The 15,176-nt window shown below is 53.0% G+C and overlaps 1 protein-coding gene across 1 annotated transcript in view; it reads left to right on the top strand.

Moving 5' to 3' along the window:
* shisa9a (shisa family member 9a) overlaps positions 1-5,660 on the top strand; it is a 30,791-nt gene extending 25,131 nt beyond the window's left edge. Inside the window, exons 5-6 of the mRNA XM_076171984.1 lie at positions 4,735-5,156; positions 5,247-5,660. Of these exons, the coding sequence (XP_076028099.1) occupies positions 4,735-5,156; positions 5,247-5,660 (836 nt within the window). The remainder of the gene's footprint in view (positions 1-4,734; positions 5,157-5,246) is intronic.
* The last annotated feature ends 9,516 nt before the right edge of the window (positions 5,661-15,176 follow it).

Below are 15,176 nucleotides of genomic sequence, written 5' to 3'. Positions count from 1 at the left end.
AGCTTTCGAGACGGACAACAAGCTCAAAGACGTGATACAAGCGTGCAAAATAAGTAAAGCCCCCCCCCCTGAGCATCCTGGGGGGCCCTAAGCTGCCTCTGATGCCCCTTATCGTGTAGGAGCGGCCCTGCCTGCAGGATCAGGCTGACAGGTGTCGTTTATGAGACTAATCTACCGTCTCCACGTCCTGCTAATCTGCTTCGTTCTCGCTGTCAGGCAGACATTATGTGTGTGTGTGTGTGTGTGTGTGTGTGTGTGTGCGTGTGTGTGTGTGTGTGTCTTTACTTCATAACCCGTATATTTGTCTTCAGATTGAGTTGTGTATATTAGATGTGTGTGTGTCAGCTTGCTGATGCCAGGCAGGTGCGGGCGTCGTGCCTCAGTATGCAGGCCGTCGGCTCCACACTTTCCTCTCCAAACACATGCAGACAGCTGCATAAACAGCTACACGCCGCGCCATTTGTCAGCGTCTGGGCCCTTTATTGGAAAAAATAATCATATAGGCCTCTTGTCCCGCACGCAGAGCAGCCATTCACAGATCTGAGTCAGGCAGGCACAGGCAGGGAGCAGGGGGGGAATGCATAGCTGAGCCTGACTGCTGAGCCTGGCCTGACTCATGCACAGACGCCAGCGCAGATTGTCACGCGATTTATTTTCTGTCGGGTAATTATGGATACGGCACAGAGCGACGGCACAGAGCGACGGCAGAGGAGTTCTCTAATAGGACATATAGGTCAAATTGAGACATTGGTACTGAAACGGTTAAAAAAGTTCCAGTCTGGATTCTGAAGCTACAAGTTGTGAGGTTGCTAACTCAACTACATTTCCAGGAGCTGAATGTGTGTGACAGATTGATCTCCTCAGCCCGTGTGTGTGTGTGTGTGTGTGTGTGTGTGTGTGTGTGTGTGAGCAGAGCAGCATGGAGGCAACATGAGGACAGAGTCTGGGACCAAACGTGTCTTTGTCAAGTCTAAACATTTTGTAGCTGCATTGAGAATCAAACAGAAAGAAGAGAAATCCATCACAGGAGGAGCAGAAAGACCAATTTCTCCCCTGACAGAGGCGTCGATAGATCAGAGCAGTCTCTCTCTCTCTCTCTCTCTCTCTCCCTCTCTCTCTCTCTCTCTCTCTCTCCCCCTCTCTCTCTCTCTCTGGTCGTGACAGAGGGAGATGAAAGGAAAGCACAAAGTTTTTCCATTTCACACATAAGAACCAACAGCTCGGCGAGGGGCAGAGGGGAGGAGAGGGGGGAGGGGGGGCTGAGGGGAAGGCAGGGGGGGGGGGGGCTGAGGGACGAATGAGGATACGTACGCGGCGTGCAACAGGTGGAGCAGGAAGGAGGAGAGAAGGAGAGAAGGAGAGAAGGAGAGCGTGTTAAATGGAGGCACAACTGCCCGCTTCAGGTTGCTTCAGTCTGAGTGGAGTGAAGCCGTGAATATGGAGGAGAATATGGACGCTCTCCCCTCCTCTCCCCTCCATCCTCCTCTCCTCCCTCCTCCACCCCGGCCTTCATCTCCCCCGTTTGCTCCTTCGCCCCTCGATCGCTCTGCTCGTCTCCTCTCCCCTCTTTATCCCCCCCTCCCCTCTCATTTCCTATCACCTTTCATCCCGTTCCCTCCTCCTCCCCCCTCGCTCCCTCCACATCTTCACCTCCTCGCTCACCTCCCACCCTCCCCTCACCTTCTGTTTTGTCTCCTTCATAGCCCCCCCCGCCCCCGCCCCCCCCCCATCAGGCTCTGTGTCGCCCCTCAAACAATCACAAGGGCTCTAATCTTCATCCTCCTTTACAGACGCTCATATCTGATTCCATTTCTATAATTGAAGCGCCGCCCCCCCCCCCCCCCCCCCCCCCCGCTCACACTTGACTGACAGATTTCTATTCCGCTGGTCGGTATTCAAAGAGATGATTGGAAACCTGTCCAGAGATACAGCGGCGCAGGAGCCAGGAAGCCAGCTGCTATTACAGCCGGGCGATGATGCAGACGCCACACGGCACGGAACACTGTGTGTGCGTGTGTGTGTGTGTGTGTGCGTGTGTGTGTGTGTGTGTGAGGCTGCTGTCACACGATAAGATGAGGGCGCTCTGGCTGGGCATTCCATTATAGCACATCGGGAGCTGATTGGAGACTTCCCAGTCTGGCGGCGTGTCGCTCAGACTCCACCGCCTCGCTTTCACCTGAGACTCGCCTGCCAATCAGAGAACAGCTCTGTGTGACTGAAGCAGAAGCCACACACCTTAACCTAATGTCAATCAGAGTGCATTGTGGGGATTTGTTTGTGGTTGCTTTGGTGAAACACACTCTAGGGGTGAACTTCCTGTTACACTGACGATCTGCTAATATCAGTCAGCTGTGATGAGTGTGTGTGATTGTGTGTGTGTGTGTGTGTGTTGTGACTCTGCTCATCTTTATCACAACACAAATGGAACTTTGGCTTCTCCTTCATCCCGAACGCTCCCCTCCTCTTTACTCTCTCTCTTTAATTGCCTCCGTCACTCCTCGCCCCTCCGCTGACACTCCGGCCCCGGCAGCTGATAAGCAGTATTTCTGTCAATCAATAGCCCCTCCCCCCTCCCCCCGCCCCCCTGGGCCCCCCGCCCCCCCCCGTGCGTCTCTATAAGGTCACCTTATTGGATGGGAGCGGCGGTGCAGGAGAGGCGTCCTAATAAAGCTCCTGACAGCCGACCTGTAGCTCAGACAAGGACGAGCTCCTCCAAGTACAAATGACCAATTACTGTACCGCCCGCACAATAACGGGCGTAAAGGCGGAGGAGGCGGCCGCGTCCCCGCACTGAGACATCTGCAAAGTCCGTCTCCTGTAATTGGAGCCCGGGCGGCGTGGGTTCCTCTCCCCCCCGCCCTGTTTTCCCTCTGAATTAGGGAATCAAACCGTCGACCGTCCGGTCCTAAGCCCGCTGCCCTCCGTTATCGGCGCACACCATCTGCTGCCGGAGTGTTACATCACACACTTTTAAAGTCAAGTAAAGATTTGACTGCGGGCGTCGCAGTTTAAAACCATACATCTCAGCTGTGATATTAATCTCCCATAATCCTCTTTGCATGCAAATAAGAGTTAGGAGGAGCGAGCAGGCGGCGGGGAGAGCGAGAGAGAGAGAGAGAGAGAGAGAGAGAGAGAGGGAGAAATGACTTTTTAAGGCTTCTTTACTTTTTCAGTTTGCCACCAAATAGGGAAGTATAGCAGAAGGATGAAGAACTCAAAACGCTACAATGATCATCCTGTTGGCGTTTGACAGCTGATTGGTCCTTAAGAGATCAAAGCCAGAGCAGGTCCTGTTACGTTATTGACACTGTGCCGCTCTGTGTGCCGCTCTGTGACAGCGGCCCTTTCCCTTTCCCCTCACGTACGCCGCTGGATGCTCGCACCGCTCAGCTCAGTGCCGCTGGATTGATTCACCTGTCGCCTGAGCAGGTTTCATCCCAGTGGGGGCGGCAGAGACGAAGGCGGCTGAGGCTCCGCTCGCCGCTCGCCGCTCGCCCCCCCCCCCTCGCCCGCAAAAACAGCACGCCATCCGTTCACGGCGTCTCTCCCGTGCATGGAGCGATAAACTAGATTTATAGCTACAGCGGCAAAGCAAACGCAGCCAGTGTGTTAACTTTATCTTCAAGGACACGGAGCCAACGAGCGGCGAAGAGTAATGACTCCACTGTGAACGTGAGTCAGACGGGAAAAAGGTCACATTCCTCACTGATAAGAGAGACTGCAGGCCGGAGACACTGACTGACAGAGGGAGGAGGAGACAGGAGGGATTAGACACAAACAGCTCCAAGGCTACAGAGCGCACACACACACACACACACACACACACACAGACACACACACACACACACAAAGGTGGAAATTCTTGTGAGACGTCCAAAGCTCCTTTTTTTCCAGACACATCGCGTTGAGCTTGATGCCAGTCGTGCCGTCTGCACAAGCTACTAACTTAACTACTTTTTTCAGAAGCTTGACAACGATGAAGCTACTTTACAAACCAATGTAGCTTTTCCTGTAGCTGATTATATTCACCGGTAGCTGAGTAGCTTTGCAAGAAGCTGCGCAAAGCGAGTCAATGCCTAACACTGATATGACACACACACACACACACACCGATACTCCCATGTACACATCCCAGCATGCATCACTGTTTCCAATCACCTTTGTTGTTGTTATGGAACATAAACTGAGGAATAAATAAAGCTTTTCATTTCTCAGCTGAACTATTTTAAATCACTAGTAGCTTGTAGCTTGAAAGTAGCTTGAAAGTAGCTTGAAAGTAGCTTCTGGCCCTGTGACAGACTGGCTGGTCACACAGGATGAAGAGTATGGATTTGTTCCTGTTCCTGCTTGGCCATGAGAATCTGAGACATCCTTTAACCTTTTAGATAGAGAGAAGAAGAAGAAGAAGAAGAAGAAGAGGAAGAGTCCGGTTTCAGATGTGTGCTGACTCTCTGCCTGTGCGTCTCCGTGTGTACCGACGTGTTTGTCCTCGGCTGATGAACAGGCGAATTTCACAAGTTTCCCCTGGTGACTCACTCTAAATAACAGTTTTATATTGTTTCTGTTCAAACGTAACAAAACAGACGAGGCGAGTTCAGAAACAGAGACGGGAGCCAAGCGAGGCATGAATCACGTTCATTCACATTTCACTGATGACATCGTCTCCAGTTGTGCTCGTGTCCTCGTGTTTCCTTCGCCTCACACTAACCGTTTCCTCTCCTCCTCTCTCTTCAGCTGCAAAGTATAACGGTGAAGTCTACAACAAACGCCGCCTGATGGTGGAGCTGCCAATCAAAGGTGGACTTCCTCTGCAGCCGATGGGAAACTCCAGGACGTCCATGGGAAACATCTCCTCCATGACTCCGCCCATGACCGCCAACCCCATGACCTCCAACCCCATGAACCAGACCATGAGCCAGATGAACACGCTCCCTCCCATGACCTCTATGACACCCATGACGTCCTTGGCCCCTATGACCTCCATGACTCCCATGACCTCTCTGGGTCCTCTGACCCCGGAGCCGGTGGCCACCTACATCACAGAGATGCCCAGCATCTCCTCCGTCTCCACGCTCCCCACAGAGAGGCACATGAGCGGGGGTGTCGGAATGGGACTCAAGCCCAACGGGCAGAAACCCAAAGGTGTCCACGGGCACATTACCCACGCCGCCCACGCTGCCCACAACGCCCACGCCGCCCACAACGCCCACGCGGTCCACAGCGCCCACGTGGGCCACGTGGGCCACGGCGTTCACAGCGCTCACAGCGCTCACCCTCACGCTCACAGCCACAGTAGCAAGGGGCCAGGACTGGGGCCCACCTCCTTTGCACACTTGACGGGGACTATGCCAGGCGGCTCGTCCCTGGGCATGTCCAGGGCCGCAGAGGCTACCATCGGGGCCGGTTCGGCCACCATGGGCCGCCCGCTGGCCTACAGCTCCAACACCATCGGGGCCGGGCACGGGACGGGGCTGGGGATGAAGGGCTGGGACGGGACTGAGACTGTGGGGCGGAGGAAGACCTACGGGCACAAGAGGCCCCAGTGTACGGTGCTGGAGCAGAACCAGCTCCACGGCACCAGAGGCCACAGCCACAGCCAACACTTCCTGCCCACACAGCCCTACTTTGTGACCAACAGCAAGACAGAGGTGACTGTGTGAGCGAGGACGAGGGCATAAGAGAGGAGGAAGGACACGAGTGTGAAGTCGCCTCTGAGATTACAACTCCACAGGTGGTCTTAGGTTCAGATAAATCAGTGTGTATGTGTGAGGATTTCCCGGCTTGTTGGTGAAGCAGAGCATCGCTGAGCAGCGCCGCCGGTCTGAGCGCTCCTGGTTCCACAGAGCCGACCGATCAAATCACTGAACAAACCTTTGCTCTGGAGAGAGCGTGTGTGCGTGCGGCAACCGAGTTGGTGGCATCTGTAACCATGACAACAAAGAGCCTACAAAAAGCAGGGAGGTTTGATGTGTGTGTACACTTGCTGTGATATTTGAGTGTTGTCTCACAACTAATATCTACTGGGTTAGGATGGGATCTGAACACAGAAGAGGAAACCGCTCACTATTCCATTTGGGCTTTACGAACCAAACCTGAGAAGCAATATGAGGGATCGAGAGCAAAGCACCGAGGCATCATGGGAAAAGGGGGGGAAAAAGGGATTTTACTTACAACTTCTGCTTATCTGCCTGAGGAAGATTCCTCCTGAATCTCCTGGGGGCTTTGAGACAGAGAGAGGAGGAGGAAGAGGAGGAGGACATCGGGCTTTGGACTGCAGACACGCCAGGCTTTGTTCCGCGGCTATTCAGAAGCGGCTTCATGGGCTCGCCGGCTGAAGGTCGCCCTTTTTCCTCCAGGCTGCGGCGCAGAGAATGGAGGCTGTCGCACCGCCATTGTTCTGTCCCCGGCCGCGTCTGCTGGGTGACAGCTGGTCCAGAGGAGGAAGAGGAGGCGGCACGTGGTTCATCCTGCAGCTTGCACACACTCGTCTCCTCAGAGCATCATTCCCACACACACACACACACACACACACACACACACATGCATTCACACACTGAAATGCACAGATCCGGACACACACACACACACACACACACACACACACACACACACTCAGAGATACAGTACACACCCGCAGAGATGTACAGAAACACAGCACGCAGCACTCAGTGGGGTTTGACCCACGTTGTTTTCTAAAAGATGGTATTTGTTTTATAGCAGAACACCACAGATGGCTGATATTTGGTGCAATCTGGGCCTAATCCATACCTTTAAATGTGACTGTCTGCCTTCCAAAACACTCTTACAGCCCCCAATTCTAATCCTAATCAACACAGAGGCTAAAACTATCGACCAGCTCCTCAGAGAAATGAAACTATTTGACGTATTGCAGCTCCTTTAAGCTTCAGCTGGGAGGGAATTTGCTGAAATCCTCATTAAAGCTTTATAAGAATCTATAAATCAAGCAATTTGCGATCAAAACAACATCCTGCTGTGGGGAAAATCCTCCCAGCTCCAGAGATACCAGCCGTCACCACTAGGGAGCGTCTCCATGTCCCGTCCCTCAGCTAGACCAGAGGACTCGCAGCTTAATGATACTAAATCACGCCTAAACTGTGGTGCAGTGAACGCAGCACCAAGCTTCCTGTCTGAACCCTCGCAGCTCCGTCAGCACAGCGTCAGACGGTTGATCTTGAGGGTTGTGAGTTTGACTCCCTGCCTGGGCGAGGGTGTTTTTTTCATATTCTCCCACTAGCTTGACGCTGAAGTGCAGTTGATACATAATTCATCCGCCGCTTGAAATCAAATCCGTGTTATCTTTCAGCCGAACAAGTTTACGAGCTCCACTCGCCCACACACTCGATGGAGCGGAGACGCAGGGCGATGGAGGCGCTCGGAGGCTTCGGCGTTATCGGTGTTAGCGGACGGTCAAGGTCACGCTCAGGTGAAGGCGAGGTAGCCGAGGTAGCCGAGGTAGCTCAGCCGCTCCAGCAGCCACAGCCACAGATTTACCCGTCATATTTAAGGTTTGACTGGAGATTCTTACATCGTCCAACAAGGGAATACAGTTTTTCTGATTGATTCCTGTATGCTGATGTTTGGGTCTAAAGCCCATCGATCAACTCAGCAGCTGGTTATTGGAGCGGGTCCAGAATGTGTCGGCTCTCCCCTCTCATCTCTGCTGCTCACATTTCAGCCGCTGTGTAAACCGGGAGTAAAAATAAAGCGTCTATTATTGGTAATGGAAGACGCTGTCGCCAGAAAGTGGGCCTGATTAAGATCAGAGCCCGGCAGAAGCACAACATCACAGCCGGCAGATAATGAGTCAAATCCCTCAGCCGCACAAATCTGCACACAGCCTCCATGTGCTTCTATTTGTGATGATGTGAGGATGAAGTCACGGGTCGCCTCTGCAGCCTCTTCATCATTTTGACCTTTTTAACCAAAGTGCTCAGCTTTCACCTCCAAGACGGCCAGAGCTGAGCCTGATTCTAACCCCATTAGATTCAGACAGAGTCTAATCAGGGAAACGCATCCAAGACGTGCAGAGGATGGATGATGATGTGATGAAGATGAGGTTTAAAGGGAGGAGGAGGAGCGAGACGAGGCGCTTACTGCCTCGGTTTAAAGCACATACATAAAGGAAGAGGCAGAGAGAGGAAAGCTTTCAGGATCCATGCCGGTGAAGTTTTAGTCCCCGTCTGGATCGGGATCACAACAAATCCATCCTGCATCTGTATTGGGTGATTTTGGAACCCGTAAAGTTGCCATGGGAACCATTTTCTCCAGCCAAGCTCCACCGTTTGGACTTTGTTTCCTGCGCTGGTGGCGGCGGGCGAGCGCTGCACCCAGAGTGTGTGCGTGTGTGTGTGTGTGTGTGTGTGTGTGTGTGTGTGCTTAAGGCACTAAGTGAGCATCGACTGCAAATATCAAACAGCTGATGAAACAATGAAGCCGTCCCAGGGTTTTGTCATAATATTTTCCGTGCACGTTTGAGACGCGGGATCTTCCTGCAGTGCGGCCCTGCCCCCTGCTGCGGCCCCCCTGCTGCGGCCCCCCTGCTGTGGCCCCCCTGCTGTGCCCCCCCCCCTGCTGTGCTGCGGCTGTGCCACTGCAAAACTCAGACTAAATTAAATCCTGTAGATGGAATACAAGTGGTCATTAGAGCATTAAAATATACCACCTATACACCCACAACACACACTCTCTCACACTCTCACACACACACACACACACTCTGGGCTCTGGCTCTCTCCGCAGAGAGGCGGGCGTCATCGCAGCAGCGTGGAGACAAAGCGTCAGCGCTCTACTGTTACTACATCTGTTGTACATGAAAGACTGTGAAACTCCAGACCATGGCCCTTTGTAGCGATAACCGTTATTATGCTTTTTATATATCTCTATATATAAATATGAGTGTATGTATTGCCTTTCTTCTCTTTCTTTTCATCCTTTCTTTCTTATTCCACGTCTGAATGGAGGATTTCAGAGCAGGAACATGTGTGAGGGGCTGTGATGAGTCTTTTGTGTGATCGTGGGCTGAGGGCTGTGACACACTGATTAATAATTCACCCTCGTCCCCTCACCGCTGCTGCCTCACCTGCGTTTGTTTCAGAGGAGGGAAGATCACTGATTGATCCCATGTGCCAAAACAATGTCGTTCACTTTGCAATTTTATACCATTGTGTTTTCCCTTTGCACGCACGCACGCACGCCGCTGTGTGTGTGTGTGTGTGTGTGCGTGTGTACATGCATCCAACTACCCTCTGTCAAACACACACGAGCTGAAGGTTCTACTCCTGTAAGATTGTCTGTGTCCGTTCAGAGTCCTTGTCATCGTCCTGACAGCCGGCGGTTGAGCCTGAGTTCAGACGCAGGTCAGTGTGTTTGCTCAGGATGGGCATCAGCCAACGCAATTGACTTAATCCAGCCGGGCGGAAATCTGGAAATATGAGCCCCCGCCTGCCGCCTGCTCGGTCTGTGAAGCAGCTCTGACAAAGCAGCGGCCAGAGCGAGCGTAGAGCGGGCAGAGCAGGGGGGAGGCAGAGCAAACAGAAGCCTCGGTCCTCTCGCCGTAACAGCAGAGGTGCGGCCGAGTCGGGCGGAGAATCGGCGGCGGTCACGGCTGATGGGGTCACGACACAGACGAGTGGGCGAGGGGAGGCGGTCGGGTCTGACATTCTTCATGTGACGGAGGAGCGGAGACAAAAGGAAGCAGTCACAGAGACGGCAGAGCCAATCAGAGCGTCCGAGGAGCTCCACACCTGCCTGCATTATTAAAGAGATAAGATGCTAATTCATCTCTTCATAGATTCCTTCATTCTATTAAGTTGTAATTATAAAATATTCAGCAGCGACTCCAGCGAGGAGAGAAGGAGACAAGAGAGCGTCAAAGTTTAGGACTCACGATCAGAGAGGGAGTGGGACTTTAACCCTTTGCATGAAGCCAGAGCAGCTACGTGTACGTAGAGCGACGAGCTGCTGTTTCCTGTCTCTGGTTGAACGAACGCCAAATGAAGAATGTGAGGAAAATTGTCCTAATTACAGCAATCAGCCTGCAGGGTGCATGGATCACCCACACAGGAGCAGGAAGCAGACACACACTGAGGCCAGGGACCAAGTTTGGCCCACACACACACACGCACGCATGGATGTGTGTGTGTGTGTGTGTGTGTGTGACTTGATATGTTTCAGAAAGCTTGTAACCTTCAGACAACGTTCTGATCCCGACACGTTCTGCGTCTCTGTTCTGACAGTTGTGCGTTTGTGGGTCGGGTCGGTGGCGTTAAGGCGGTGAGTCTCACACCAAATCAGACGGCAGAGGGGATGAAGAGTGAGGAAGAGCGAGCGAGGCAGATGAGAAGAAAACACCTTTAGAGCTGAACCAGACAGTCCACACCCACACAGAGAATACACTCTGACAGGAACTGGCAGTGACAAACGTGAGAGAGAGAGAGGGAGGGAGAGAGAGAGAGAGAGGGGGAGAGAGAGAGAGGGGGAGAGAGGGAGGGAGAGGGAGAGAGAGAGAGAGGGGGAGAGAGAGAGAGGGGGAGAGGGAGAGAGAGAGAGAGGGAGAGAGAGAGACCCATTAACACCATTAGACTGGCTGTGTTGAAATCAGACTCCCTTGTTCCCCGGCTGCAGGGAGGAAAGATTCAATCAGAGAGAACAGGAGCTGAACTGGGACCAGTGGGGCCGGGGGGGCTTCACCAGGGGGGCTTCACCAGGGGGGCTTCACCAGGGGGGCTTCACCAGTCCTCACTGTGCTCTTTAACCACAGAAAACACAGAGAAACACTGGGAAAGAGCCTTCGTCGCTGCCAAGGCAACGCACAGGCGCGAGAGAGAGAGAGAGGGGGGGGGGGGAGGGGCCTGAAGTCAACACCTGACAGGAAGGAAGAGTTATTGATGGTGAAATGGAGCGGGGTAACGATTTAGGAAGCAGTAATAAATTTGCAATCAGGGACGACTGTTGGCTTGTACGAACACACACACACACACCTTTGTCCCATAGCACCATGTTGCTCCACGCACGCACGCACGCTGCCGTTCATGTCACGTATCGATCTTCAGCACAAATCGATCACTAAACGTACACACGGCCGATTCCTCCAGACAGATCTGTCGCTACTGATATCGCCCCGCCGCCGCCGGCGCCGCCGCCGCCGCCGCCGCCGCCGCCCTGAGGGATCCCTCCGTACACGGCGGCGGTGGCGTCTCTGTAGCGGAAGATAAGAAGGCACGAACCGTTCTTTGATGTCAGTCGCCGCGTTTACATGCACTGAATACTGCCACTGTTTGTGCGAAACATGCGACTGCGACTGCTAGACCTTTCCCTGGTTTGTGATGGTATTCCCAAACATTCCTGTGAGGCAGAGGTTGCTCATGCTGCCCTGTGTCTCCATAGAGACGTAGGCTAGGTCACCTTGGGCTCCACTCGGTCTAATCTTTCCCCTGCCGCTCAATGTCACCCACTTGCTCTCCTTGCATTGTCACAAGAATCTCATTCCGGAATCCGATGACCGGCATTCCAACTGGCTATCCTATAATATGCAGTCGTTTAAGGGAAGAGCTGAGTGTGATAGAGGCTTTGGGTGGTCGTTGTGTGTGTCAGGCGTCTTTGCGTCTCCACGGTTTGATTGGTCCTGTTGGGTAAACGCACACACCGTCAATAAATCCATTTATAATCTCACACTCCAGCTCGCACTCTTACTTTTGAGAAAGCACACTTCGATTCCTGCCCCGATTGCCGCTGCGTTAATTGTCGGAATGGCGTTCGCGTGACGTTTTGGAACAAACAGAATGGATTTACCGCCTCAGACGGCGTGCCATCAAAGGTTACGCGGGCGATGCGGCGCTCAATCGGGACAAATCGATCGTCTGTATATAAGTTTTTGGGATTTGAGGGTGGATGATTTCTTGTCCCTCCCTCGCTCCACGTGTGTGTGTGTGTGTGAACAGAGGACGACACTAAAGGGCTGGAACTCGCCTCTCATTGTGAACAGGCTCTCCTTTTTCGAATCCTTTGTTGTTGCCGTTTGGACGTTAGAGCCTAAGTGGAGGACTCAGCTACAGAACGCTCACAGCTGCTTATGTTCTTTAAACGCACCATGACATCACTACTGGATGGGAATGGATCAACAATCAATGTGAACGTGCCGATTGACCTCCAGAGCCACGGGACTGAAGGATCCATAAGCTATTAGCTGCATATCCTTTTATAGAACGACATCGATTAACTCATTTTTGGTGTTAATCGCGCCTAACACACACACACACACACACACACACACACACACACACACACACACACACACACACACACAGAGATCTGGTTTTGTATTTTTGATGTCTGAGCCAGTTTGTGGTGTCTGTGGATCCATAGGTTCTAAGCCCACTCTGGTTTGCACAGTAGCTTCTGAGCCCTCATCTTCATCACCGTCCTCTCCTCACTGTTCACTGACTCTATGATTTTGTGAGGTTAAGCTATGGAAAGATGTATTTTGCTCCTCTTCAGATGTAGTTAGAGCAGAGGTTTAGTCCCAGAGTATATTCCCATGGTGTTGCTATGAACTCGTCTGTTTTCTTGATTTGGAGGAGGATATTTTTGTTCTTCTTCTGTTGTTGATCTGCCATCTGACAGTATATCACCACTGTTCTATATACGACTTTCTTACGTGGCAATAAAAGATGACTTCTGTAAACTGGGCCTCTCTCTCTCCTTCCTTGCCTTCTTCTTCTCCTCCTCTCTCCTCCCTCCCTCCCTCCCTCCTTCCCTAGCAGCAGATAAGAGTCCGTCCCTCGCCTCCTCGTCCTCTCCTCTTTATTTCCCTCGCCGCCCTCCACGCCGCCGCCTGCACTAACCTGTAGAGACGCACGTAAACACGGCAGCGAAATGAAAGTGGAGATGGGCCGTGTGGACGCCAGGCGCTCTGTTTTATGAGGTCGAGACCTAAATGTCTTATCGGCATGAGACTCATTCTGAGGCTGATCCCGTCTGTACACAAGCCGTCTCATTGGTCAATATGATCAGAGCTGCGGCGCAGCGCAGGTTCAGACCTCAACAGAGGAGTGGCTGTGTTGGAGCTCAGCCGGGGGTCGATGGAGCAGCGGTGGAGGCGGGGTCACTGGATCAGAGCTCAGTCGGCGTGTCGTGGGATCATTTCCCCGCTGCTCGTGTGCAGCAGACAAGACAGAGCGACAGACCGAGCGCCAATCAAGCGGCTGTGTGACGTCAGCCTGGGCAGATTGATCTCCTGCTGAGCGTCTGACAGGAGCTCATGTCTGAGTGGAGCACCGAACCTTTTCATCTTATATCCTCCATGTTCAAGCACAGCTGGAGAACTGATGCAGGGGAGAAGAAGAAGATTCAGCTCCAATACAGACAAACCTCTCTCTCTCTCTCTCTCTCTCTCTCTCTCTCTCCTTACGGATAAAAACCCACAGCACAAGTCTATCACACACACACACACACACACACACACACACACACACACACACACACAGTGAGTTTACACTAATTACTGGGGCTGCCAGTGCTGCTGGCAGCGAGCAAACAGTGGAGGGAATTGAACTCAATCTGAAAACAAAGCCAACCTTCTTCATCTCTGATCCTCTGCCTCCTCAAGTCTGAAGCAGCAGTGTGTGTGTGTGTGTGTGTGTGTGTGTGTGTGTGTGTGTGTGTGTGTGTGTGTGTGTGTGTCATACCTGGCACACCTGCCGACAGGGAATCATCATCGTCACCATCTACACAGAAGTCATCGCATGGAACGAATGAATCTTACTGTCATCCTCATCGTCACCTGCCCTCTTCATCCTCATCCTCATTACCTCATCTCTCTGTGTTTCCTGTCTCACTCCCCGACCCCTCTGTCTGTCTCATCCCAGCAGCAGAGCGCCGTCGTTGCTCGTCGCTGCGGTCGCCCTTAGCTGCAAAATCAGCATCTCTCTAAAGTGGAGGCTTCCTTCCCCACAGCTGGGCGGAGTGTGGGGTCGCAGCCCAAACTGAGAGGAGGGAAGTGTGTGGAGCCCGGAGGGGGAAAACACTGACTGAACTTTTAACTCAAACGCCTCTTTTACAAATGAGAAAGCGCAGCCAGAACGTCGTCTTCGTCTTCTTCTTCTTCGGTCCTCAAGGAGCCACGGCACAACTCAACTAGAAGACCAAACTTTCTTACCTCCGAGGCAAAATGTCAACGGAAGCAAAGCGATGGAACGTTCAAGAGCCACGCAAAGAATCCAAAACTTTAGTTTGTGTAAAAGCTAATTGCCACGTTTCCATCCTGTTAGTTTGGAGTTTGTCTCTCTGTCGTCTCGCTCCAGGCAGAGACAGAGACGACAGAGACGCAGAGACACAGAGACGACAGAGACGACAGAGACGACAGAGACGACAGAGACGCAGAGACGACAGAGACGACAGAGATGCAGAGACACAGAGACGACAGAGACGCAGAGACGACAGAGACGCAGAGACACAGAGACACAGAGACGCAGAGACGCAGAGACGACAGAGACGACAGAGACGCAGAGACGCAGAGACGACAGAGACGACAGAGACGCAGAGAAGCAGAGACACAGAGACACAGAGACACAGAGACGACAGAGACGCAGAGACGCAGAGACGCAGAGACGACAGAGACGCAGAGACGACAGAGACGCAGAGACGCAGAGACGCAGAGACGCAGAGACGCAGAGACGACAGAGACGCAGAGACGCAGAGACGACAGAGACGCAGAGACGCAGAGACGCAGAGACGCAGAGACGCAGAGACGCAGAGACGCAGAGACGACAGAGACGCAGAGACGCAGAGACGACAGAGACGCAGAGACGACAGAGACGCAGAGACGCAGAGACGACAGAGACGCAGAGACGCAGAGAAGCAGAGACGCAGAGACGACAGAGACGCAGAGACGCAGAGACGCAGAGACGACAGAGACGGCAGAGACGCAGAGACGACAGAGACGCAGAGACGACAGAGACGCAGAGAAGACAGAGACGACAGAGACGACAGAGACGCAGAGACACAGAGACGACAGAGACGACAGAGACACAGAGACGCAGAGACGCAGAGACGCAGAGACGCAGAGACGCAGAGACGCAGAGACGCAGAGACGCAGAGACACAGAGACGCAGAGACGCAGAGACACAGAGACGCAGAGACGCAGAGACACAGAGACG

Source organism: Genypterus blacodes, unplaced genomic scaffold (assembly GCF_046128005.1).
Source record: "Genypterus blacodes isolate CSIRO-AG114 ecotype Tasmania unplaced genomic scaffold, CSIRO-AGI_Gbla_v1 ptg000277l_1, whole genome shotgun sequence".
Lineage (NCBI taxonomy): Eukaryota > Metazoa > Chordata > Actinopteri > Ophidiiformes > Ophidiidae > Genypterus > Genypterus blacodes.
This window is presented reverse-complemented; position numbering and strand designations above follow the sequence as displayed.